A 27,724-nucleotide genomic window follows, 5' to 3' on the forward strand; every position below is an offset into this window, starting at 1 on the left:
ATTTAGTGCATGATGCAGATTCATCCTGAATTATTTTCTGAGTGTGATGATCCTGCTCCAAACCAGATATACAGCCCTATAGTGTGTGCAGCTGTCACATGAGTATGGTCAATGAATCAAATTCTGCTTTCAGTTTTCAGCTGATAGGAAAAATCCTAACAATGTGTCAGTGGAATTGGCCCTGCACATGTCTTAATTAAATAAGAATGAAGATAAGTACAAGACAGGAGAATGAAATTTTGGCAAGTGGTGCTGTTTGCCTTAAAGGGCAGGACTGCAGACTGACAGCTGAAGGAGAAGAGGGTTCGTTTTCTTGTCATTTGGTACAGACCACCTCAGTATATTTTGAAAAAAATGCTTAAATGCAAGAATGGCAGTGGTAATATGCTGGTAGAGATACAGAGTACCAGTTCTCACATTGCTTTTGATTAATTAACTACCTCTGTTAATTTAGATAAACTCCTTCAGGCTTATACACTTTTGATCATTGTAGTCATATATTATTTTACTAGAAAGACTTCCATATGTTCAATTAAAAGTGTTAATATCCCATCAAGTTTTCATGCATGTGCAAACTCCCACTTTGTCTAAACACATGAACCTATTTAAGAGACAGGACTGCCTTACAATAGTAAGAGGCTGTAAGAAATATTCAATTTATTCTTACTATATGTGTGTCTTTGATCACAATAAGACATCTGTTACCAATGAAATATGCCCAAAAGTTCACATGGCTTCTAGAGATACATTTTTGCACAGCAGGTGTGTGTACCCTACCTGTTATCAGCATTGCAGGCAGCCCAAATTATCCTTGCTCCCCAGAAGTACTAAGGGGAAAGCTCTGAGCCATATCATATCTACATGGTCCTAATGAAAGAATTTGTCTTTCATATGATGGAGTTTGAACTGACCCAAGGTTTACCCCTCAGTGCTGCCACCCTTGATTCAAATGTCACCTCCATCTCCTGAGCACCACTCAGACCTGTGTAAACCAGACCATGTGCAAGAACACCTCTGGCACACGTTCCTACATGGGGGATGGATCCCCCATCCCCACAGCGCTGTCTTTTAGGAATAGTTTCTGGAGCCTTTCCAAATTACTTTGAGGCGGTCTCTGTTCCTTAGATCTGACCAGCTGACCTCTGCCAACTTATCTACTTAAGGTTACTTGGAAATCACATGCTATCCAAAACTTCCATGTAGTGGCTTCAAAGTCTGTTATGAAAAGCTGCATACAAAAATTTAAATGCAATATAAATCCTTGGAACTCATAAACCACCCTGGAGTGACTCAAGCTTGGCAACCAGGACCTGACCTGACCAGAACAAAACATTTGCCTTTACCAGTATTTGCTTCCTGATTAAAAAAATCTCTGAAAGAAAATTAAAGCTACCAAGGGTCATTTAACATCCCACAGGAGACAAAGTGGGTGAAGTGTGGGCTGCCCAGATAATTTCATGAGTTTTTCATGTACAATGTACATGTGCTGTGATTGAGCTGCTCTGAAATGCACACCAAGCCCTTCTGAGACAAAGATGAGCAGCACCAAGGATATCTGCAGCTTGTTTTGGCATGATAAATTTCTGCCTATCACAGTTTCTCAGAAGCTGTCTGAGTTTTGGGAAAGATCTAAAGTGATTAAGGTTGAAGAAAAATTCACTGTGATCTTTAAGGAAATTAAACAAGATTGCTTGTTACAGGAAAAGCTGTTTGAGCTTAAAAAAAGTTTCCTATGTATGAAAAATTTTGTTTTAACAGGCTATTAGAACCTCAGCCCTCAAGGATGAGAATATCTAGAATCTAATTAAATCTGAAATCATATATATATATGTGTGTTTTTGTATACGTTCAATTCTGTGTTGTCTTCACAAAGCCTCCGTGAATGGTAATTTTTCAGAAAGAGGAAAAGAATGCTTAATTCTAGATTTTACCAACCAGTTCATAATGTTTCAAGATTTCCTTAAAAAAACTCAAAAAACCAACCAACCAAAAAAAAAAAAAAAAACCAAACCCACAAAACCAAAAAAAAAAAAAAAAAAACAAAAAAAACCAAACCCACACAGCAGTTGATTACACTAACAGGAAATTGTTTCTTTGGGATATGGAGTGTATTATTTTCCCTGTCTAGTCTTGGAGCTAGTTATGATGGCAGGAATCTTTTTGCACTGAGATGGGAGGGTTATAAAATGTATTGAGTGCAGAGTTGTTGCACTGGTTAAGAAGATTAGCTAGCAGCCCCCAAGAAGAGGCTGGTGAAACATTCATGAGCCTTTAACACTCTCAGAAGAAAGTCTTTGGGCACAGTACTTCCCATGAGTATTTTGTGACCCTTAAATTTGTATTTTAAAGCTCTTTGGAAGAAAACCCATAGCAGGGCTGGTGTACTGAGAAACAACCACAAAGGTGGAAAGTCTCCATGGAGGGCACTGAAAAAGGCACTGAAGCAGGCCAAGCTCAGGGCCTGGGGTGTTCCCCATTACCTCCTCATCCCTCTCCTGCTGACTTTTATTCAGAAATCAATGTAAGTATGATACAGGGAGTGAAATATTAACTGTGCAACTGACTTCCTACCAGAAAGATAAAAATTAGAGTGGGAGTTATTCTGTGGGTGGTAATAAGCTTACTTCTGGATGCCCCCAAGTATTAGAAAACTGTGTCAACTGGCCAGATGAGCTTTCTGCAGTCATTCATCTTCCCTGAGAAATGAGAAGGACTCACAAGTTATTCTCACTTCTTTTCCTAAGGAAGAGATCTAGGCTTAGAGATCAAGTGTTCTTGAAGTAGGACAAATGTGTGTCAATACAAAACATGCAGTCAGGTAAAGGAAAGTACTGTAGATAGATTTTCTTTCTCTAGGTACAGCAACAAATTTGTATTTTAAATATAATTATTAAAAGTCCAAAAGTTAGAGTACAGCCTGTTTCAATGTAATACAAGAATTGCAAGAAGTACAAATAAAATATACATCTATTTCACAAGCATGCCTCTTAACATTGCAGCCTAGGGAAGATGATAAGCCATAGGAAATGTTCTGTAAGTAGCACCAATGGTGCAGCAATACTTTTCCTGCTGTTCCCTAGCTGTTTTAAAGATACTAATAGTCCCTCTTTTTCATGGTAGAATATTTGTACAGAGGCAGAAAGTAAAGAATTCAGTTTAATCTAAACACCAGATTTTCAAACTGGCTTTGCCTCTTTAAAGCCTACAAATCTCTAAAGCCCCGTTTTGGTTTGAGTGGAGCTGTGGCACAAGCTGTAGGGCAGAGTCAGCTCAGAGATTAAATACAAAGTTTTGGTCTCAGGGTGCTGGCTGACCTCGGGACTCATTACAGAAGGTCCAAAATACTTCAGCTTCTCAGAAAACTGAAAAACTTGTTTAAGAAGAAGGAGTTTGGAGCCTTGGAAGTCCCAGAAATGAGGCTGCTGGCAGAATGAGTAGTACTGATCTACTGTGGAGAGAGATACAGTCAGTCATAAAGGCTGTAAGTTGGTGTACTCTGGTGTAATTGAGTAATTAGCTTTCCTAATATGTCTGTTTATCACTTTAATGCAGAACAAAACTAATAGCAATATTTTTCAATAAAAATACTTGGTTTGAGCATTTCCTTCAAGTGTCTGTCTCCAAGGACTCTCAGTTCTGGAAGAAAATAGGTTCATACTTCAGGGGATATATAAGTGGTTTGACTAAAGGTGCAGTAACTGAACAGGTCCAAAGCAGACAGGTCTTTTCTCCCCCCAGCCCACTTCCCCCAATTTTGTCAACAAAATTTCCATTGAGTTACAACAATAGGGTTCCAGCCCCCAAAGCACAATTGGGCTCAGAAAAATTTGTAATTATTTTAACTATTTTTAACTATTTTAACAGATTCTCTGCAGTAACAGTCTGCTAGAATCAACAGACTACTGGCTGCAGAATCAGAGGACACCATGCCAAATTGGCTTTCTAGAAGACAAGTCGGAAAGCAACTGTGCCTCAGTAAGTACTCACTGCCATCTCCTCCTTGAGAGTTATTTGGATGGGGGGTGGAGCTGACAACAGTACATGTTAAACCAAAATAAGTCTGTAATTTGCAGCTTTCTTTTAAAAGCAAATATGCAAACTAAAAATACAGATTTCTATACAGAGCACATTAATAAAGACTACTGCAGAGGTTTCCCCATATTTGGCTTTCAGACTTTGGTGGCTCTGTGTATTTTTTTATGTTCATAATCTCCAACTCACAAGAGAGAAAAATGAGCCAAAGAGAAAATTATTCCAAACCATAACTTGTTAAGTGGCAGGTTGGAAAGAGCAGATGTTTAAAAGGCTGCTCAATGTTCCTGAAGGCAGAGAGAGACAATTAAAGAGAAAAGCTCTTTCCATGTTAGATGAAAGGAAGCTGCTGAAGAACCCATACAGAATTATTTTGCACTTGAAATTAAATTTCATTCTCATTATTGTGGGTTATAATGCAATTAAGATCAGCTTTTGTTTAACAATGTGCATGAAGAAATAGTAGTTATGCTGCTTTATTAACTATCTTCATGAAACTGGATGGAAATACATGGCTATGTTTTTAATACTTTTTTACTTGATGGAGGACTCAGAAGAGCAGATCTTCCCTCAGAATCCTGTTTGAATGCTATTCCCTGGTCTCAGTGAGCAGAGAAGGACTTTGGGAAAGATCAACTTTATCTCTGGTAAAAGGTTTCCAGCACTTCTTGTGCTGCATACAGCCTAAAGACAGCTGAGGGCTCTCATGGAGCCTGCTGGGATTCCCTCAAGGACGTGGACAGCCAGCTCCAGCTGATGAACCTGAATCTCCATCCATGGAACCTTGGTGTCCTGCCCGGGGTGACACAGAGTGCCTGAGAGCAGCAGGAGGGACACAGCAGTGTCACTGCAGCCGTGAAATTGAGGAATATGTTCAGAGGTTATTTGGCTTAATTCAGTCATACCCAGCACTGCTCTATCAGTTTCCACAAGAGAGAGTAAGCAGAATACACAACCTAGGTCCCAGTGTGCAAGTGAGCAACCTTACAAGGCATTCTTAACCAGAGCAGGTTCCTCAGGCAGATAACCAGTGGTATCCTCGTTTTTTCATACAGGAAGGGATTATTTTTAATGCAAAACATATTGACTACAGGCACTTAATTTTACTATTTAGTATTTAATATCCTAAAAAATTGGCTTATTTTCTCAGAGGAAATCACTACCTCAAATAATAATACAAGAATTAATTCTGACTTGCCTTTTTACCTGTTGAGCTTTGACTTTTTCTTAATTTTTCATAGAATCTTAGAGGAAATTATATTTATCGCTGATAGGCTGGGTATATCAAGCAAAGATAAGTTGTTATAGAAAGATTATGCCATGCTACCCTCCTTATTTCAGGCAACATTGTCTGATTTTGCCATGCTGCTTTAAAAGGTTAAACTACCTTAAAGAGCTTTTTCCTCTACACTAATATTATAAGTGATCTTTTTCTCTTTGGAGGATATTTGTCTAATTGGTAAACATTTCATTAACCTTGCTTCAATTAACAATGGTACTGTTTAACAGCAGTTTACCACTGAGATTAGGATACATAGTTTCCTGTTAATATAATCAGGTAGTATTTTGAAAGTAGTTTAATTATGGGTTTCTTGGTTTGTTTGTTTCTACTGAATGAGAACTTAATCAAAATCCACTTAATAGAATAAAAGACATGAATTTGTGAGACATAATCATGCATAGATCCACACAGTGATTTATAAATGCAACTAAAATTTCTGTAACATGACGTTCTTCTTACCTTGTGGAGTAACCTCATAAAATAAAAGTAGTTTCACATAAAAATAGACACTTTTGATTACTCCACTATTGCCAGCTTTCTTTCTCTGGACCTATAACAAATGTGTCCTGCTTTGGACATGCTTTACGAAGCATGGACATGCTTTTCTTATTGGAAAAGACAAAACTTATAGATACCTTGTCCCTAATCTCTCTCCAAAGATGTAGATCTAGATTAATTGCCAGTGCTGAATATTTGTGGTTGGCTTATGTTAGTACAAGTTAAGAAATTTAAATTCTTGCTTAATTAGATGACTTATAGTTCTGTTCTAGCATTGGACCCTCCTAAAGCACAGTCTCTTTATCTTGCACACAGAAATGTCAATTTTGACTTTATCTTAGCAGTTGCTAAGATTTAACACTTTTCTTTGCAATGCTTTTACAGCATCTCCATGTTTAAGGTGGTACTGCCACACTGCTAAAGATCTTAATTTTCTTTTAGGAATCCTTCAAGAACATAGTCATTAAACTAATATTTAGGAAAAGAGCAGGATACAAAACTAAATGGAGAAAAAAATGCTGGTATAATCCTGCAAGATATTTGACATTAATTTGGCTCAAGATGCTTATAAGTGAATTTTCAAGATATTCTCTGGCCTTTCATGCTCCAGGCCAGCAAAATGCCATTAGAAATTATATTTGCACTGAAAAAAAAAAACAAACTCAAAAAGGACCCAGGCTCCAATGATCTCTCCACAAAATCATCACACCCCATCACTCTTTGCATGACCACCCTGTCCCAACACGGAGGCTGGGAGAAAGACATTCCCACTCCACACAGCCTAACAGAGAGCTGTGCTTGAGAACCACTGATGCAGGCAGGAAAAACCTCCCCTTCCCAAGCAGTGTGCCTTTGTGTGAGGGGCAGTGGATTTCCAGACTGGCAGAAATCCTGCAAGCTTCCTGTCAAATATCTTGGAGAAGCAGAAACTATACCCCTAAATAGCAGTGTGGAAGGTGGAAAATACCTGCCTTTCAATTAAAACAAAGCACTAAGAAACAGTGCTCATTTCTTACTTTAGCATAACAAGATAACACTTTTTAAAGAGTCAGGATGTGACAAGGGCTCATTTTAAATTGTTTTATATCTCCTTAAAACTGAGAAAAAAACTGGATTTGCAGGCAGATGGATGAGAGAACAGTTTCAATAAAGTGTTAAAGGTTTTGAAACATTCTTGAAATAGTCCAGCAGCTTTTCCATTTGCAAGTGCTCCTACTCTGTAACTACAAAAATGCTCACTCCAGAATGCTCCCTGCAGGGATGTAAGTAATGCAGGCTGTATGCACAGCCATAGGCAGTTGGATATTGGTTAGATCCAGCCCAAGGGAGCAGAGGGAACACATGGTCAGAGCAGAGGGAAAGGACAAGGACAGCAGCCCAAAGTTCAGTCACATTCAGTCATGGTAAAACACCCTCTGGTCTAATTGTTGGCTGCTCTTCTGTGCCCCTGTGCATTGGCACTTTTTGGGAAGTGGTCTGATGGTGATGGTGGAAGCACGAAGGAGAGTGGAGGACAGCATGACTGGGGGAGTGGGACACTGGAGGCAGCAGCAGCCACTGAGTGGGTTTATGCCACATGGAAAAACCCTAATCCATCTGCAGCACAGAAGGAGAAAGAATTACAGTTTAGGGTTAGTTAAATTGGTTAGTTTAGTGCAGGAGAACATACACCAGCCTAGGAGACAAACGTGCTTTGCAAAGAAGGGAAGCAATGCTTACCTTAGTGAGTGACAAGTGAGAGAGAAACCAGATCGTTACCAAAGCAAGCAGGTAATGTGGTGGTGGATCACATGGCCTGTGCTGTCTCTGTTAACTGAGATAGTGAGGAATGTCATTTTGCTATCAGAGTGGCTGGATTTTCAGAACTGGCTGCTTGCCTTGCAGCCACACGGCTTTGCTGTCCTAAGCAGGTATTTCAGCATTATCACTTCCATTGCAGTTTAGCCATCAAGCTTTCAAACATCTTCAGGAGGAGGTTAAGGATGCCCTTATGCACTAATTTGAGCTGGTCAAATCAGCGCTTCTGTGGTCTCACCTCCTCCTCCAGTTCCTGCTTCATCTCATTTACTGCCCTGGCATTTGCACAAATGTGCAGCAAATCAATTCAGAGAGAAAAGTAACTATGAAATTAAGAAATTAGTTTTTCTAGCCAAGTCTTCCTTGAATCATCTCACCATATTGCCAGTGCTCACTCAAGGGATGGAACAAAAACATCCAGGAAGCAGCTACCCCAAATTAATTCAAACTGAATGATAACGTATGCAGAAAGGAAAATTCTTTGGCAAGGTGTATTTTGATGAAATAGAGGACAGCAGCTTTCACTTGAAATAAAGTATATTATGAGTGGTTTTCATTCTTTGCTTCACCCAAGTATTTTTAAAGATATGGCACTACAGATCTTCGGATGTAAAAATACACAGAATTTTTTTTTTTAATCATTCTTTGATACTAGATTACTTCCAGGTAACTTGCTAGCAATAGTACAAACTGCAGACACTATGAAAATGTCAGGGACCTTTTCTATCTCTTAGTCAGGGCCCATGTATCCCATATGTTCTTCAGAGTGTCCAAAGAATGAGAGCACGCCCTCACTGAAGAGAGATAGTGTAGTCTTACAGGAGCTCAGAAAGAAGGATCATTCCCCAGGCTAGTAGTAGTCAACAAGGCTTTTACACAGGCAGATACAGAAGTGCAATCTTGAATCTCAAAAGGAGGAGATTTTTGTTTGTTGGCTTGTTTTAAAACAAAGCTATGTGTGTTCCTGAATAGTGACCATGCACAGCTGAAACAGGTGCTTTGTTTTATTGTGTTTGAATGTTTTACATTTGCTAGCAAACATAGGAAAGCCCTATTTTTCTGCCTAAAACCACCACACCTACGTACTAAGACCTTTTTCCTCCCTCATGAGATTGCTTGCACACCTCAGCACTATGTCATAGGCAGGGAATTACAAGGGTATTTATTTTACTTTTCACTTCGTAACTCAACCATCTTCAGGAACAGCATTGTCTCTTTCAGAAATCAAAATCCATCCATTGCTTTCCAGATCTAAACCATAATTACTGGAGATATTTTTAGGTTTAAGTCTCATCTTCCTATTCAGCTTGACGATACCTTAATTACATCCTGACAAGGTGCAGGAATCAGCAGCGGCAGGCTAAGTCGTGGCATTGAGTTGTAGTCCTTTCTCAGGCATGTGTGGGTGTTCCTGATGCTGTGGTAAGGAATTGTACCTTCCAGAAAGTCCCTCTCTGGCTTGCACAGGGAAACAAAACCCCTCCTCTTCACCAATTGCTCTCTGCCTTATGGAGCACAGTGCAGGCAGACTGAGCACTTGCTTAAAAGACCACTGAAAAGATTACTTGTATAATCTGTAAAATATGTTTCACTTTCTGCTCTTGTACATACTTGGCTCTGAAAAATATATCTTCACCTATGAGCTAATGTTAAGACAGAATTCAAATATGCTCTTAAAGGGTTGCATTTCTACATTTTCACATGTATCATACAGCAGTCAAAAGCAGCCTTGTGAATTTCAGAGTATGAAAGATCAACAATAGATTTTCTTCTCTTTCCTGTAACTTCAGATTTGGGACACTTTAATCTTCTGTCTAGATCTGCCATCTTCTTTCCTGTCCCTTTGTGACAGTCTCACACTGCAGTGGTTTTCTGCCTGTCCTTAAGAGAAGCAGATGCTTAACCTTACTCTGATAAAGCTATAAATAAGCACTGGGAGGATCAAGTGTGGTATTGCAGCTGTATCCTCTCCAGAATTCCACTCTGGCATATTCTCAGTGCCTCCGTGACCTGCTTTATCAAGAAATGAGATTCTTGTGCTACCTCCAGAGTGGACATCTGTGACTGTGCTGCTGTTACAACCACGGGCTCCCTGTAATATGAATTGCAGGCTGAGGTTTGGAGAAATTTGTTAAACATTAAGTATACAGGGCACTGGAGAGAGTAGATGGTGCATGTGGCATAAATATTTATTGGAATATTTTCTCTAAGTCTTAAGTGGCAATTAATTACATCAAACCCAAAGGAATAAGCTTTAATGGGAAGAAAATATTCACAGCTGGTTTTGAAGCAGTGGATTAGGAAGAGATAACTTGGGAAGATTCATTAATGCAGTCCAACCATTTAAATAGGGATAGTCTCTAAAATATCAAGAACCATAAATCCACCAAGTCATTTGAGATAAGCACCTTCTGAAGAATAATTTGGACTAAATTTCAAATTCATTACTGCTCAAAATGCTAGAAGGAGAGCAGTATAACATATCCTTCTGACAACCTGCAAGGTGTACCACAAAGAGAATTGTGGCTGGGCTGGGGAGACAGGGGAGAGTCATATCAGGACCTTATTAAGGTGAATTTGAGTGACTCACAGGAGATGCACTGAGTTGTCTGCTTTTGGAAACATTCCAATAGGACCTGCAAGGAGAGTGGTTGGAAACCTCATGTCATGTTAGATAGCAGTTGTACAGCTCACAGGAGAGGTTTTTACATGGAAACTGAAGGGAGTAATGTGGCTTTTGTCAGCATCCCAATGAAAATATAGGGCAAGAACGGGAGAAAGACTTCCTCCACTCACAGCTAGAGATGGAAATTGCCTCTCTAATCATGCAAAGGACCACACAACAGAAGGAAGGCTCAGACCTCACTTCAAGTTGATGTTTCCCCAGCCTGCCTTGCATCCTGTTGTAATTTTGGGCAGAGAATCTGTCAGCAGAGCGCCATGGTCCTACTTTGACACAAATGGATTTTTTGATGGTAGCCTGATCTGACTTTGGTGAGATAAGGAAGGTACTGCTGTATCCCACTGAGACATACCTGCCATGAAGCCTTTGGAGTTATTTGTAGTACGGAAGATGGGCCTGAGCTGCTTCATACTCTGAGGTTATCACTGTGTGCTGGGCTGGAGGTAATTTTCTTCACAGTGGCTGGTGTGGGGCTATGCTCTGTATTTCTGTATTTCTGCTGAAGGCAGGGAATGAATGGAGAGATGCCTTTGCTATTCCTGAGCAGGGCTTGTGTACTGCCCCCACCAGTGAGTTCAATTTGGGGCACAGCAGGCTGGGACAGCAGACCCCAGCTGGCCCAAGGGATGTTCCATGGATGTGACCTCGTGCTCAGCACAGAAAGCAGGGGGGACAAGGAGAAAAGGGGGGACGGAAATTCTCCCACCTGTATAGTAGTGCTACCTCACATTTTCATTCATGCAAATCCATTTGCAAGTAGCTACAGGGCATATCTAGTACTTCCAAACTAAGATTTTAATTTCTACATTTCACAGCTGGTTCCTCTGCCAGAATCATTTTGGCAAGCATAGAAATTAATGTGAGACAAGCATTGCATCCAAATGCTAATGGATGATTAGTTCTGTCTTCCAGAAACTTTTTTTTTTTAATTCTGAGTCACTATCAGGCTATTTCAAACACCTCATATAAGACATATTCCAGTTCAAGATCCTCTTTAACCATTTAAATATCAAAAGTCAGATTTCACTGTGCATGGAGGAGAGAGCTACATCTCTTATACCATTCCCAATCTTCTATCTACCAAAAGTGTGCACTCTGCATAGTAGTCATAACTGATAATGACCCTAAAAAGAAGTAATGAATTTGTTCGGTGGAGGAAAGGAAATTGTAATCTAAAAACAAATACTTGCAACAGAAAAACAACAATTGGTAATGTTTAGTTTCCTTATTTCTTATAATATTATAGATCTTCACAAAAATATGTCAATCCTTAGAGCACTGTATACTACATATATATATAATGTATATACTATATATATATTATATACATTATATATACACTTCTTCAGCAGATACTTATCTGTATGCTCAGGAAAAGGAGACACACTTTTCAGAAGTTACCCGATTCTTCCATCCCAAGACAGTGCACCAATTTAATAGCAAGGCATGAAACAAAATCCCAAAACTACTCTGAGGTGGAGTAATAGGAGGCAAAATAATAGTAATGATTAAAAAAATGTGGGAGAACACTCTGAAGGAACATTCTGAGTATTACCTGAAACCCACACATTTCAGCTAGTAGTTTGTTAATGGTTGAGATCTCTCTTTCCCAGAAATTATAGGAAAGTGTCTTTTCCATTACATGCTTTATAATGGCAGTGTCACACGCCTCACTGCTCTGCATGAAGACATTTTAAAGCCTACTATAAAACCAGAAGGAAGATGAATGAAGATGACACATTGGGCATTATGAAACCATATGCAAAAGAAAGCCACGTGCACATTCCTGCTTTAGATAATCCTCATTTCCTCTTCATTAGTGTCTGTGAGTGACTGCAGTTACATATTTAAATAGCAGAGAAATCTGTGAGTGTGCCTGAGTGGGTGCAGGAGCTGTGTGCCCCAGGCAGGGTGTCTGACTGCTCTGCTGCAGCTGAGGCTGCTGCTGGCTGTGGCAGCACAGCTCCTCCTGAGTGAAGTGAGCAGTTGTTTATCACACACATAAACACAGAGACAGTGTGAGAACTTGAAGAACATACCAGGGTGGATGTTCTTCTGCACAGCTTTGTGCATTTAGCATGAACCTTAGCTTCCACTGTGGGTTGCGCCTAAGTGCAGCTGAGTGTTTTGCCAAAGGTGTTCTCCAAAGAGCTGCTGTCAGGACCTTGGATAGACAAAGGGTGTGTCCATGTGCCCTGTGAACTGAAAGATGCCCTGCAGCTGCCCTACAACATCTGTAAGTGTGAGAACAAACAGAATCCACACATTTCAGTGTCACTGAAATGACCACAAACACCACTCCTTATAGTACTGAAGAAACCCAGCACAGGCTGAGATTTCCAGCTCCTTTCCCAAAAAGATCCAATTCAATCCTCAAGTAGATGCCAAGATTTCTCATCACTTTGGTCTTCTGCAAAGAGACTGGGAACTACAGAAGCCCAGCCTTTAATCATCACTGTAGTTCTCCTTTCTGTAGTGTAAGTATGGACCTGCAGATTTAACATGACCAGGATGTTTTCCTGGTAGAAGCTTGTCTAGGGAAGGAAGTTCAGACCAGAATACCTTTCTGACTCCCTATTCAGATACAATAAACTAAAAGCTATAAGATTCTTGTTGCATTTCAGGGGTTTGCTCTAAACCCCTCAGGTATTTTTTTTTTCTCCAGCTGTGTATGCAACTAAGTATATAGAACAAACAACTACTTTTTTTTTTAATCACAGAACGTAAAATGGTAACGATAAAGTTAATAATCCAGCTGACTTATGGACAGATCTGTCAGCTGCTATGTAATTTAGTAGAAAAACATCCATGATTACAGCAGCTCTATGACCTGGGAATGCAGACCTTGTGAGAATGGATGAGTGTGCAGAAGTACAGGTACTTCTGCCTGACTGTCAGGGATTGGGGATGGATTAAATGTTATTTAATGTTATGGCCACCTCCTGCAGATTGCAGCAGATGTTTAATTGAGATATTCCATGCTCTTTTTAACTGACAGTATGCAAATGTTGGTGGTCATATTTTTAAAGTAATTTTTCTAGGTATATGGGAAGAATTAGTATCAAATCTACCAAAATTAATTTTCCCAGTTAAAATCACTTTATTTACTGTGAGAGTTTAAAGAATTTCCCCATTTGCTCCTTGAACAGTGTATTTGAGTAAGCTAAGTCCTTCCAAAGCTACACATCCACCCTGCACCCTTTTTGTTTTTTAGTTCCCTCAAAGTGCTTGAAGAACTCTCTGAGAGGAAATTGCTTAGCTTTACTATTTCATACTGGATTCAGGAACTCGGTAGAACAGATCTCAACAGGGGAATCACATAAATCCAAAAATACATGCGATTAGGCAAAACATTCTCCCAAAGCAGCTGTGGGTTTGTGTGAATAAAAATAATTTGACAAACTAGTTTAATTATATTTAAATCAGTTTGACTTTTTAAAGAATCAAGAGAACACCTAGGATTACAAAATGCATGATTAGAGTTTCTGGTTGCCTGTTTACCAACAGAAATAATTTCAGGCTCAAGTGAAATAGTCACTTTTGAGCTCACTGGATGATATCTGTCTAATTTAACAATGGGCCAGAGGTTCCAGAGCCAGAGTTCCTACAGCTTTCATGAATACAGATGAAACTGAGAAATTGTAAGGGTGTGAACTCAAACCTTCCTTATACCACAGAGAAACCAGATCTACACTTCAATAAAGTCTACTGAAAGTGGCAGAGCTTACATGTCAACATGCTGGAAAGTTAACCTTAAGATACTAATACATAGATAAACAGACTTTCCTAATCTCAGCAGTCAGACAGCCAGCTGTTTTCCAGACTGATTCATAAGCACAAGAACCGGTACCATTCCTTCTTTTTCAAGTAATCTTACTGCCTCAGAGCTCTACCTATTTATAACCTGTCTAACAGCTGGGGCAGAGCTGCCCTGCAGTTTGTAGAGCATGCATGAACAGACAGATGCTGTGCACGTCTACTGCAGCAGAAACAGGGGTCAGTCCCAAAAGGTTTGGTTAAAAATGACAGAAACCATCACTGTCACCAAACTGTATCCATCCCAAAGCTGTAATTTCTGTTGCTTGTAACAGTGGTGAGCAGTAGCTGGATATTTTGTATGCTGAATGTAAATTCTCTTAATGGAAGGGTGAAACAATCCTTTCAAGGGGAGAGAACACGATGGTCTTGGTTTAAAAATGTAATTTTATGAGGCAGGAAGCAAGAAGAAGGACTGAGGCCAGGATGGGCCCGGTGAAGAAAAGGAAGAGCTGAGGAAATTATCCAGAGCAGTTAGATTTTACAGTCCTAATTTCTTATGGTGTATAATGGTGCAAATTTATCAAATGACTGAGCTCAATCAAAAGCTATCATCAGAACTACATGCTTCCTTCCTTCTCACCCCATCCTCTGAAAAGCAGAGAACTTACAGAATGATCTGCTTTTAGTAAAGTATTTTTTAATCAGAGAAGACACAGGACCTGTTTTTCATCTAGAGACAACAGTTTCTCATCTACTGGATAGAGTCCTGAAATCCCTTCACAGAAAGCTTTGAGAAGAGATTTATCAGGAAGAGTGTCATAAGGTGTGACAACCATGGAGCTGCTGGTTTTCCCTGCTGCCTGTAAAGTGCCACCTCCCCATTCCTTTTTCTCCCAAGGTAGTCCAGAACAAAAAGCACCTAAGCCTGGGAGACTGCAAAATACAGCAGACCTGCCCCACTGTGCAAAAAACAGAGCAAAAATTATATATAGGGTCTGAACTATTATGCACTCTAACATTTTACTTAAAAAGTGGGGAGGGAGGGGAACATACTGTGTATTATAATGAAGTGCTAAATATAATTAGAGTAGTGGAGGCAAGAAAGAAGAACTAGCTTGGTTTAAAAACTCAAAACCAAATGGACTGTTCCAGATACTGGAGTTTAGCTGCTGATCTGGCAGCCTGTATCTGGCTGTGTAATGCACAATTGCCTCCTTCTATCCCCTGATAGCTCCACTTACACCTTGGTAATACCTGCTCATCCTGACAGCCCAGAGACCCAGAGCAGGCAGAATTTGAGTCCAGTCAATCTCACAGTCACTGCTCTGGAGTATTTTCACTTGACATCTTTGTTTAGCAAAATCATTTGCATTTTTTAATTAGGCTTATCCACATTGACTTCCTCATCTTTCTCAAGTAGTGAAAAATCCTGTAGAGCACCACAGAACGGATTGCTGTGCACAGATAAGCAGGATGGATTTAAGTACTTATAACGCTTTAATCTCGTTTTGTGCTTCTACATGTCATACAAATGTCTTTGAGAAAAATAATTGATTTTTATAGTAGTTTAGAGCAATGCTGTACCAAATAAAAGTATCTAGGTGTGTTAAAGAAAACATTAAGCAAATATTCAACTGTCCCAGAAATCTGAGCATTCATTTAGTAATGTACCATTAATGTTCTCTTTTCTGTAAATCAAACATCATCATCATTTCCTTTGCTTCAGTTGCTTATAGGATTAAATAATTCAGCTGTTTGGCTTTGGAGACTGCAGGCAGTTGTATTTCTTGGCTTACCAAAACCAGCCTGTGCAGAGACTGCCAAGACAATCAGAATGTGGGGCTAGAGGAAGTCAGTCTTTCACCTTGGTTTCATTGTTAAATGGCTTGGTTTTAGAAACCATTAAATATTTTATATTCTTTGGTGCATTTGGGACAGTGTTCTTAGCCAGTGATGGTCTCAGTCATTTTAAACAAAACCTTTTGGGACTGACCTCTGTTTCTGATGAGTTATTTAGCAGAGTCTGGCCTATAATTAACCACAACAGTTAAAACTTTATTGCAGCATTGCATTTTGGCAATTTAAAGTTTCAACTGTTTCTGTGAAATCTTTTCCTTGGAAGTGTCTAAAACTCAAAAGCACTGTTTTATGAAATTTTCTCGTTATCTTCTGGAGTAGCCTGTCACTGATGCATTGTTGCAGAGTGTGCTTGTATTTCAGTAACAGACCCACCCTGCTGAGCAGGAGGACAGAGGAGGCAGGAAAGGGATAAAGGTGCAGGACTGGCTCCTGAGCAGCCCACAAACTGATTTCAGGTTATTATTCTCCTCATTAACAAATTCTCCTTAAAATACCACCTTCCTGCAACAGTCTGATGGAACCATAATTTTTCCATACCAACAATTTTCAAATACAGGAAATGGAAAAAGTCAAGATTAACTTGAACAAAGCTAAATGATGGTATCAATTATGGTTTATTGGTTTATAGTTATCATTTTTTTTATTTGGACTGGCCTTCAAATCAGATCTGTTAACTGTCACAGTTATATTATCTAGTCCTCTGAGATTCTATTTAACATTTAAATGGATACAGAAAGAAAGAAAATAAATAAGCATAATAAGACCTATCAAAAAAATTTAAGAAGATTAATGCAGGCATATGAGGTTTTACAGAAATGTACAGTAACTCTTTAATCTTGCACAAGCAGTAATACTTTCTATTCATTCTGCAGTAAAAACTCCTTTTGATGCCACTCTAAAAATAAAAGTGGTGACAGAAAAGAAATTAACTTTGTAATGGTAATGGGAGACAAGCACGGGGTAGAAACATCAGGCTGACTATTGCTCCTGGCCTTGATGGGTGCAAAGTCATTTCTGTGAAGGAAGTTTTCAGCCAACATGTGCATATTCAGTGGGGCAGTCACAGAGTGGTTGATAACAAGATTCCCATAAAATGCGCTGAATTTGCCCAAGAGCCCAAAGGTCTGAAGGTGCAATGTAGGGAGACTTTTACTTTCCAAAGCCTGAGTCACAGGGAAAACCTGACAGCAGCATTTCAGCACACGAATCAGAACTATATTGTAGCATTTATACTGAGAGCTGGAGCCATAGAGGCCTCAAGTATCAGTTAGGAAAGTTTTCTTTTAGTAAATAATTGTGGTGAAGTGACCAAAGCCACAAGCTTCCAAAAAAGGTTTGCAATCCACCTCCTTTCACACAAGTCCTACCAGAACCTGGATGATAAAAAAATTCATAGGATCTTCAAAACCATTTTTCTGTTTCCCTGTTAGCTAATAGATGATCTTATGTGACATTGTAGAATATTTATTTAGAAACCACCATTTCACAGCTATTTGGTTTTTTTATCTTCCTTTAAAAAATGATACTTGAAACTCTATTGGGATTACAAGATTTAAGAAATTGCAATTTTAAAGAACAGAGAGGTCAATGATTTGGGGACCTTACAGACAGGACACATACATCTACACACACATTTACATCTATAGATCACAAGAAGTCCAGGAGGTTTTATTTAGCCATCACATTCGCATAAATAAGACAAGTGAAAATAAATGCAAAGTTCTATTTGGGAGCTTTGCAGATCAGCATCAAAACAAATGCTCCTGTCACACAAACTGGCTGTATGGAAACAATCTGCTGGAAAAGGCATTTTGTGCCATCCTAGTCAGAAGTATATGAGTGATTCTGGTCATTTTCAAAGAGACAAAGCTCACAGCAAGTTTCTGGATAAAATCTGGCACATTGCCACTCCTTTGATATTTTCTGTGGGTTACAGTTTACTTTGGCTCACAAGTACAGGGTAAAACAATATTTTTTCCTCGGGCATTCACTGACTTCAGCTCCTGAGGGAGCCCATCATGCAGCTGTAGGTTCTCTGAAATAGTCACATTCCAGTGAGCAATGCCTTGGAGCAGCTCTATTCTGTTATTGAGCTGTGGGGAAATTACAGTGATCTAATCTTTCTAAAGCCAGGAGACCCTGACTTAGGTCTAATAGAAGTTTAGAGCAACTGTATTGTTTTTCTACTTTTCAGAGATGAAATTAGGATGAAAATAGGTTCAGAATTTCAAATCTGCCATCCTATCACAGAGTTATTGCTAAGAGGAAAAAATTATTGTGGTCAAAGATTCCATTAAATCCTTAAAACAGCTGTCACAGCAATCACAGCTGATGTAAAATTCAATCATCCTCTTCACAAACTGTACCTTCACAGTCCTACATTTAAAAAGGGATAAAGTGTTTGGAATAATAGTGTATAAGGAACAACACACACCCTGAGAATAAACAATAGCTGCCCAAAATATGGAGGAGAAACCCATGGAAGTAAAATGCCAAGCCTTTAGTATTTCAAAGAATAATGCTAGTAATCATCAGAACAGCACTGCACTGGTGTAAGGTGCATGTCACTCCCAAGTGCACGGCAAGGTGCAAAGGAGAACAGCAGGGTGCATGTTAATTTAAAAGTGGCACTGGGAGAGCTGCATAGCTGGCCACCCAACGCAGGACAGAGAGGACACAGCTGGCTGTCCTGACACACAGCTGCCTCCTGCCCCTGCACTCTGGCCAGCAGCAGATGGAGCCATTTAAAGGGAACAAAACCATGGGGGAAGCTCCAGCTGCGAGGGGCAGCTCAGTCTGACCCTGCCTGTCCTGCTGTGGAGCTGCAATTGCTGCTGCAGTTCCCTGCCACGAGGACTGCATTCCTACCAGCACTTCACCTGGTTTTTTACATAAAACTACCTTCAGTCCTAGCCTCAGCAGCTGCTCACCCTCTCACATCCCACAGTTGTGTCCTGCACATCCTCAGGTTTAGGCATTACACTGTTTTAACTTGGCACCCAGGAACTGCCTGCTCAGAACTACTTTCTCCTGAGATCTCTCCTGGGGCTAATTACCTTTTTTACTTCTGTTTGTAGGAAATTAGACGTGAGTTTTATGGGCAGATAAAATAACAGCCTCAAACCAGTTGTTCCCTCTAAGTGTCTCAAGGGGTGTTTGAATTGGCACCTGGCATGAGTTGACTCAGTGATGTGTCAGGAAGAGGATGGGAAAAGCAGAACAGCACAGACCTGGGAGATAAAAACTCCATAAGCTCATTTTCAAGACAGCATTTACATCCTGGAATACCAACCAGCACAGCACAGGATGTGGAGAGTTCTGCACGGTTCTGGTGCAAATCCAAACATCTGCACAGACATTTAGGCTCTGCTGAGGTGTATGGCACCAAGCCCAGCCTGCTTGGGACACCTAGGCCAAAGCTGGGGACCACATGGATGGGGCAGTGGTGGAGTGACAGGGGTGGAACAGTTTGTGTCATCTGCATGTGATCCTGATACCACTTTAATAGTCTATTTAACTGTGTTCTCCTAATCCAGCTATTGATGGATTAGAAACTAAGAAACTGTGCTTAGGAGAGTCCTTTAGGTTACATAGTCATAGGCTCACATGTTAGAAAATGGCACATACACAGATTCTACACAATTTTCCTCCTTTTTGCAGGCTTCCTGTTCTCTGAATCAGGCAGCAATATTGCATTGCATAAATGTGGGCATATGAGGTAAAATTCAGGTTGCACAAGCCATCTGTATAGAGTTCTCATTTTCAAGTCTTGTCTCTTCAGTTTAACTTCTCTTTTAAAATAGATATTGAAATTTTTGGGAGGGTGGTATAATGTAGATTTCTTTCATTTTATGGGGGGGGGGAAAAAACCCACCTCTTGCAGCACTTCAAGCATATATTGGCCACAGTCCTTCACAGTACAGAACACAGGACTGTGGCTCAATTTGCTTACCAGGTTGACTATATCCTGAGGCCATTTGCCAGTGAGGAAAGTATACTGTGTTTGCATTACATCCTTAAATACTTTATAAAAAAGAATTTCTTAATATATAGTTATTTTAGGAAGTGAGGTGTCTACATAATTTCTACACCAACTCAAGAGCAGAGTTCAGGACTCCACTGGTCTGTAGAATTTACCCTATGCATCTCTTACCAGTCATAGAAATTACCATGGAAGAAAAATTAAAAAAGAAAACTAGTTTCTCTATTTGCTTTTTATATGATTGTGGAAAGTACAGACTTCTTCAAGGGCTCAGTAAGTCGGTGATGATAACCTGGCTGGAACTATCCTAGAAGAAATGCTTGATGAGAGGAAGGTTGGAGGTCAGACCCAAATCTGTGCTACTGTTGTACAAAACTCTGCACAGTACAAGGGTTGCTATTCACACTGTGCCTGTGCATTAAATGGTCTAGGGACGTGTAGCTTTCTTCTGCATTTCAGTGCAGTGGTACATGTTCACCAAAAGAACAGCACTTTTCTCTCTTGAGCAAATGGGATTTCTAAACTTGGAAAAACTACTGAACCAAAAGCAGATCCTGGCACCTACCCGGGAAGTTGTGGGTGACTCTCACTGTGTAAAGCCTGAATTTGGGTGCTGGGTTGTTTCCTTTTTGTATTATGCAACACCATTTAAATTTTGGGGGTTTTTTTCTCTCTCCAAAATAAGTATTTCCTAAGACAGAAAGAAAAGGTGATATCTTGACATTTCTGTGTGGTTTCCAGACAGAAAATCAGTGTAAGTGGAAAGCAGACACACTTTGGAATTGATAAGGTGTTGTGGGAAGTCAAGGATATGAAGAAGTAAAGGAGTGGCTGGGAAAGGACTGACATTTAAAGATACCATGATGAGGAGAAAGTTGGGTTACAGCTATACTAAGCTGCATCTGATACAAAGAAAAAAAAATCAGAATTAAATTTAGGTTAGCAAATCCTGAGCTGACCTTGGCTCTTCCTTCATAATGTATGCAGTGTTTCCATCCCAAAGATTATTAATTGTTCTCTAGTGTTGTTTTGCCTTGTTTCAATGGAGGTGTCCCTAATAATTACTAGATGTTAATCAAGCAAGGCAAGCTAATGAGAGCTTAAAACTTGTATTATGTAAGCAGAAAACATGGAGAGATTTTTCATAATAGATAATTTTCTCTTTGAGCACCACCGGTGAAGTATCTCCAACAAAAATATCCTCACAGTGAACTTCCTAGAAGGCAGCAGTAGTGCAGTGCAGGCCAGGATGGAACTGTAGAGGTGATTTATGGTTACAGCACCTCCCCATCTAGTCCTGCCTCCTGCTCACAGCAAAGGGAAAAAGTAAAGGAATTCATCAGTGTCTTTCACCACTGTGAAACTGGCTGTTTTAAAAAGTTGCCTGTAATTAAAACTGCAAAATCCACAGAACAGGAAATGCTAAAAGACTGCTGGCAGTATAATAAATCAATGTCAATTGAATTTGATAAGTGTATTTGGAAACTGGATTCGGTACTGCCACAGGTTTTATAGTGAAAGTTCATTAGGTTCTGAAAATCAGTTTTAAAAAAAAAAAAAAGATAATGTTACTTAAACCACTAGACATTCCTGCTTGTACTGAGGTTTCTTCTGCTGAGGCATGAGTGAGTTATGTGCCATGGACACTTGAGCCAGAGATGATGATTGTTTTGGCTGCTTGGAGAGGGCCTGGCTTTAGGATGGCAGGCAGTGCCACTGCTCATCACAGCAAAGTCATGATCCATCACCCCATGGAGGCAGTAAAGGGCAAACCAAGGTTTATCAGAGAATCAGGCTGAAGACACAGCTGCTCCTGTGCAGCGTTTTCAAAGCACACCTCAGTAGCAGCCCTCCCTTGGCATGGGCTGACCCTGCTGGGGAGGACCTGGAAGCAGCCCCACACCTTCCCACACTCCTAGCCTGGCCAGACCATGTTCCCTGAGCAAACACAGCTCCCTGCACCTGCAGACTCACAGCTCATCTCCCAGACTGTCATGGGCAAGGTCATGTGCAAATCAAGAGTGTAATTTCCTAAGGCTTTTTGGTAACTACCTATTGTTGGTATGTGAAATGCCTGCATGTGAAAACCCAGTAGAAAGTAAGAGAAGTGTTTGTCTAATCAACTGTAGCATGTTTAGGATATTACATAACCATCATACTATGTTGCTAGAGGATATTTTTTACTATTTTGTAGCTTAGACATTTCTATAACTATTTCTTAAAAGTTCAGCAGATGACAGTGGCATATCCTGACTGTTGTCATTATCAGACACAGAAATATTTTTGCTAAAATTGTAAAAGGACTAGAAAATATGTTTGTAAGTTCATGTCAAGATGACATTAAACTATTTAAAAGGGCAAAAAGCTTTCTTCTTCACTGGGTTTTTTTGTGGTTTATAATGGGAGCACTGGCTGGATCTTTCCATCTGCTGTGCTGGCTGTTACTGCAGATGGTCATAATCTGTACATATGGCATGTGCATATATAAACTGAAATCAGGGTTGTCTTGGTGTAAAAGCAGGCACACAACAGGAGCTTGGGTGCCTAACACAAGTGTTGGTGAAGGGGATAATTTAGAGCATTTTCATTTTCTATGGGATATTTACATGGAATTAGGGAAAGTATTTCCTCTTCACTGAAAGAGAAGGAAAAAAATCACTCAGATCTTGTACGTTAAAGTTTGGATCTGCAATTTATTTGGAATCAGGTGTTGGCTTCAGCTGTGCCTTGAATTTGTGTTAGGTTTTGGGTTAAATGAGGACAACACCAAACTCTCATAAACCTCACAGTCAGCTTGGTTTTGGAGTCCCTGCTTCTAACTTGGAGATGGAGGATGGATTTTCTTATTAGGAAATGGCCTTCCAGTAAGCATATAATAAAATAGAAGTCTTCACAAATTAAATGGTTTTTAGATCTGAAGCTTCTGTTCAGGTTAATCTCACTATCATTAAATAGTCACTGAAACTCATAATAATCAAAGTGGCAAAAGCCCTTGTCATCAAAAGTAGAACTTTCTGGTGAAGCTCTCACCAGGCAGTTGAGTTTTTCTGCACCTATGGTGCCCAGCTAGCAGTGCTGAAAACTTCCTGTTGAATATTGCCTCATCAACCAAGTTTAAAGAATTACTTTTAAAAGTGTTAAACTTCTCATAGACATTCTGGAAAGTTAGGAAAAGTACTCCAATATTTATGTGGTGTGCAGAAAACTCTACAAGCAACTCACAATTGCACTTACCTACAAAATATTTGGCAACAAGTGCCTGAAAAGAAGTCATTGGAAAAGCAAGACATGAAGAATTTATCAGATATATTATCAAGTGTACTTCTAACATTTCCTCTACCTTTACTGATATCCTCTGTATTACAGTTTATTTGCAGCATTTGCTCATTCATCAGACAAGCCAATTGTCAGCACAGATAAAGTCATGACTTCATTCCTTTTTTTCTTCCTTTCTTAACATCTCTCCCACTGTTCTCTTTACTAACCTTTCTACCTTTTTGTTCTAGGAAAAGGCTTCACAGTAAAAGGCTTCAGCTACAAGGCTAGAAAATGAAAATATAGTGACTTTAAAAGGGTTGCTGCCACTCTAATACAACTTTATAAAGTGATTTTTCTTTTCCTCTCTCATTACAGGTTTGTTTTGTGAATTTAGATGCCAACAGAGATGATTGCAGTGATGAGCAAGTGAAACAGGTAACTGCTTAGATCTCAAAAACGTGCACAATGGATCTATTCAGGCCCACCAGGACTCTCCAGTAAAAATATAGATTACAATTCTATGAGCAAATCAAAGCCAACCCTAGATTTTAAGCATTACAGAGAGCAATGCATAAGGAATCTGAAATTGTCCCAACACTGCTCTATGTTATATAGCATTTCTTTTTCCCAGAAGTTTGTAATGGATTGTTACAGTCTGAATTCACAGCAGTTATATGAGCAGATTTCTTGCTTTTATGAGAGAAGTAAACATGGACATGTTCACATGCATCCATTTTAATTTGGCATAACACCACATAAAGAGTTTCTGGTGTCCTGCTCTGCCACCAGTCTGTGATTTCTTTCTCTGTCCTACAGCCAAAAAGCCCCTGAAAATCTTCCTTTCATCTAGGTCTTGTTCAGCTGAGCTTTCTCAGTCAAACTCCACATAGATAGATTATGTGCTCTTGAGGAGGGGGTCTAGATAAAACAGTTGAGCTGTTTAACTGAAAGTTACAAGGGTAGGAAAAAAAAGAAATTTTCTAAAGCAGTAAAAAACCCTGGTTCTTTTACAAGCATTGAGACAAACTGCATCATGATTTGATATTTAAAACACATACCATTCCAGAAAAAAAAAAAAAACCATTAAACCTGCAGAAGTCATATTTTAAAGAAAGGGCCCGGTGTCACTTTTGTGCTTACATCTTCCTTTATCAGTTCCTTTTATCATCCTGGCTCAGTGCCCATGTTTGGCACACCGACACAGGAGCAATATGTCGTGAGTGAACACAGGTAGGACCTCCTGACCGCACCCAGGGAGCTCCTTGGTTAAACCTTTACAGCTCATTTGCTGGAAACACTTCTAGCTCATAGAACAACCAGTGCTGGCACCTTGATGCCTCTTGCAAGTCATTTGTTAGCAGGAACAGTTTTTCTATGCTGTTTTCTGCATCCTGGATCTGTGAAAATTCAGTTGTCCAAAATAAAAATGGCATCTTGCAGCAAAATGATTTTTCTATTGAATCAGCAGGTTAACTGTGCAGAACAGCTTGAGAGGTTTTACTATACTGAAGCCACAGAAGCACTGGTTGTTTTCTAAAATGTGGTGGTTTTATTGCTGTTTACAGTGTTTGTTGAGGAGCAAAAGCTATAAGAGGAAACAACAAAAGTTTCTCCCTCAATCTTAGAACTAGACATCTGTTCTCAGTTCTCGGTGTAGGTAATAAAAATCCCCTGCTAGCACAGGTGCTATGCGTTCTTCTCCAAGAGGAAACTCCCTCATCCCCGTTTCTGTGTATAATAAGCAGGTTTTATAAATTGGCAGTGAGTGGCATGGAATTTCATGCAATACAGTGATGTGATGAAAGGATTTCTTAGCAGAATTTTGAAGATGTTAGCACAGCTGTTGTGCATATGAAATATATAACTATTTACTAATTTACTAGCAGGTACTCGATTTACTAATAGGCACTGTTAGGATTTTGTATTACTGACTGAACCTTGGAATGGGTTAAATTGAGGGGCTTTGTGTAAAATAAGTATGCTTCCAGACTTTGTTGTTTTTGGTTTTTTTTTCTGAAGAAAAGGTAAAGAAGTGAAGTAAAAGATATATAAAATGCCATAACTTCCTACCTAAGAAATCTGATAAAATGTGGCAATTTAGGCAGAAAAATAGATACTTCAGGAAGTGTTTGTGATAACAGAAAGGTTATAATTTTAAAGAAAAAATAAATGATGAGAACTTTTTTATGCTACAGTGAAACATCAAACTGAATTGAAGCACTGAATTCAGTTATGTCATAAAAATACTTAGTCTCATCTGAAGATCATTCCCCTGAAAAGTGAACTCTTTCCCAATATTGATTTAGCTTTTCTAAGCCAGAACGTTTTATTAAATCTAATTCAATCCAAGGAGAAATAACAGTACTGCAAGGAGAAATATTTTGAGGATGAAAAGAAAAAAAAATGAAGTATTGTTGCCTTGGTTAGTAACTAAAGCAGATGGCTGGGTGCCCAAATCTGCACTCCCTGAAGGGCTTTGCACCTTGTTCTGCACTAACACATGGGCCATGGTGGTGCAGAAAATGGAGGTGGTGTTTTCTCTGCTCCTGCTCTAAGGGGTCAGATTCTTGTTCACAGAACAAGGACATCAAGATCCTTGGCAGAGAGAACTGCACTCTCACAGTAGGCATTGCCTTTTTGGCCTGGACTTCATACACAAAGGAGCACAAATGTCCCCTGCACGTGTTGGGGGCAATACAGATTTGTATAGCATCACTGATGCTGTGACTATTACTGCTTTTGCCCCTAATGGATACATAACCTATAGGAAGTGACTGTATCATTCCAAATGGAAGGTCATGAAGGTATGCAGTGTAACAGCAAAGAAAGGCACATTTCATGTATCTCCAATATTTTTGCTGTTCCATGTTTAGCATTGCATTGATTTGGTTGGCAATTTCCAGGTAACTTCCTCTGGTTTCTTGCTAGTCATATGCCTGGAGGAAAACAGGAAGATTTGCCCTGTTCTCATTACCATACCTACTGAAGCTTTCGTGTTTCAGACCATGAGAGAGACACTGTTTTCACAGTCCAAGGAACTCACGTGTAACAGGAAGTATTCAGATGCACCAACCCAATCAAGCTGTTTAGCATGTGACAATGTGAGGGATGTCCAGATCCTGGTGGACACTTGAGCAAAAGTTTATACTATCATCCTTGTCTTGTCTGGTGTCTCAAAAGAAAGAACGTGCATTTTAATGCTGCCAGTTCTATTCTTAATCTACTTGAAGTGATACTTCCAAGTGAGCTTTCTAAAAGGATTCCTCTAAGTGATATTTCATTTTAATATTTATAACTGTGCAACTCAGACTTCATTGCCTGAGAGCAAAATCTCTGTTTCCTACTACAGAAGCTGATCAGCGTCTCACCCAGTCTCCCCAAACTGATCAGTTCCATGAACGTACAGCCACCGAAGGAAAATGAAATAGTCCTGCTGAGTGGATTGACATCAGGAAACCTTCAGGCTGACTATGAGGTTCCCCAGGTAGGAGTCAAACTCAGCTTTAAGATCACATCATGCCTGTGAAGGGTGGAATTTTGAAAATGGGAAAAAGGAACCTGAAAGCAAAACCCTGAGATCAATTTGAGATGAGTGGAAGTTTGCAAACAAACAAACAACAGCCTCTGTCAGACAGATTTAAGTGTGGTGCACAGCAGGGGGACTCACACCATGTACACAAAGATAACTGAGAGATCCTGCTACTCCCCCTGGATCCTGCAGATCTGGGTTGCAGCTTGTAATGCTTTAAGCCACATTAGCACTTGATCCTTCAGGGGAGGCAGGCACTGGTGGCAGAGAAGACTGATTCCTTAGGCCAGATTTCAAGAGTAGCAGAAGGGCAGCAGAGGGGGAAGGAAAGAGGTAACTTTGTGCACAGAGCTGGGCCAGGGCACAGCTCCTACAGACTCTTTCCAGTGGTCTTGTCGCTTCCCACTTTCAGTCCCACTCCATCTTCACCTCTCAACTTCATTAAAACTGCAGTTACCCTGGAGTACAAAACTCTCTCAACAAATTTAAAAAGTGAAAAGGTATTGCCAGGTTTGTTTGCTGCAGATAAGAAAAGAAGGGAACTTTCTTTCACTGAAATGACCTTGTGTACAAAAGCATTCCTGAGGCAGACCCTGTGACAGCTGTATTGCAGAGATCACTGAATTTTATAGTTTACCAATAAGCTGATCATAAACAGAGCAATTACCTGGTTATTGAGCTTTCTTGCCACTCATGACTAATGGCTGAGTTTAGAAATGTTTAACAAATACAATCACAAGGTATGGTGGGAGCGATGGAGCTCCAAACCCCACATCCCAAGATGTTACAATCCACACAGGGATAGTCTGAGATCCAAACAAGGTAGCCAAAATACTCAAGCCACTCCTATCTGCACAAGCATAAAGACAGAGACTGGCAGCCTTCTCATAGAGAGTGGAGTCAAGAGACAAACAGGAACAAAATAAATGTCCCAGGTCTTTCCTGGGAGCCTGAGTTCAAAGCACAACATCACAAGCTGCAAAATCTTGGCTTTGGTTCTGGGTGCATCCACACAACAAGCATGGTTCCATGCAGAGACATCAA

The 27,724-nt window shown here is 39.8% G+C and overlaps 1 protein-coding gene across 12 annotated transcripts in view; it reads left to right on the forward strand.

Moving 5' to 3' along the window:
- SPHKAP (SPHK1 interactor, AKAP domain containing) overlaps positions 1-27,724 on the forward strand; it is a 64,444-nt gene that overhangs the window by 20,717 nt on the left and 16,003 nt on the right. For 11 of the 12 annotated variants that reach the window (XM_064385889.1, XM_064385900.1, XM_064385890.1 and 8 more), the window contains 3 exons: positions 3,865-3,975; positions 23,527-23,586; positions 26,501-26,635. In XM_064385889.1, the coding sequence (XP_064241959.1) occupies positions 3,865-3,975; positions 23,527-23,586; positions 26,501-26,635 (306 nt within the window). Of the gene's footprint in view, positions 1-2,216; positions 2,522-3,864; positions 3,976-23,526; positions 23,587-26,500; positions 26,636-27,724 lie in introns of those variants that run through there. The other variant, XM_064385893.1, reaches the window with a different exon arrangement.

This window comes from Passer domesticus, chromosome 11 (genome assembly GCF_036417665.1).
Source record: "Passer domesticus isolate bPasDom1 chromosome 11, bPasDom1.hap1, whole genome shotgun sequence".
Lineage (NCBI taxonomy): Eukaryota > Metazoa > Chordata > Aves > Passeriformes > Passeridae > Passer > Passer domesticus.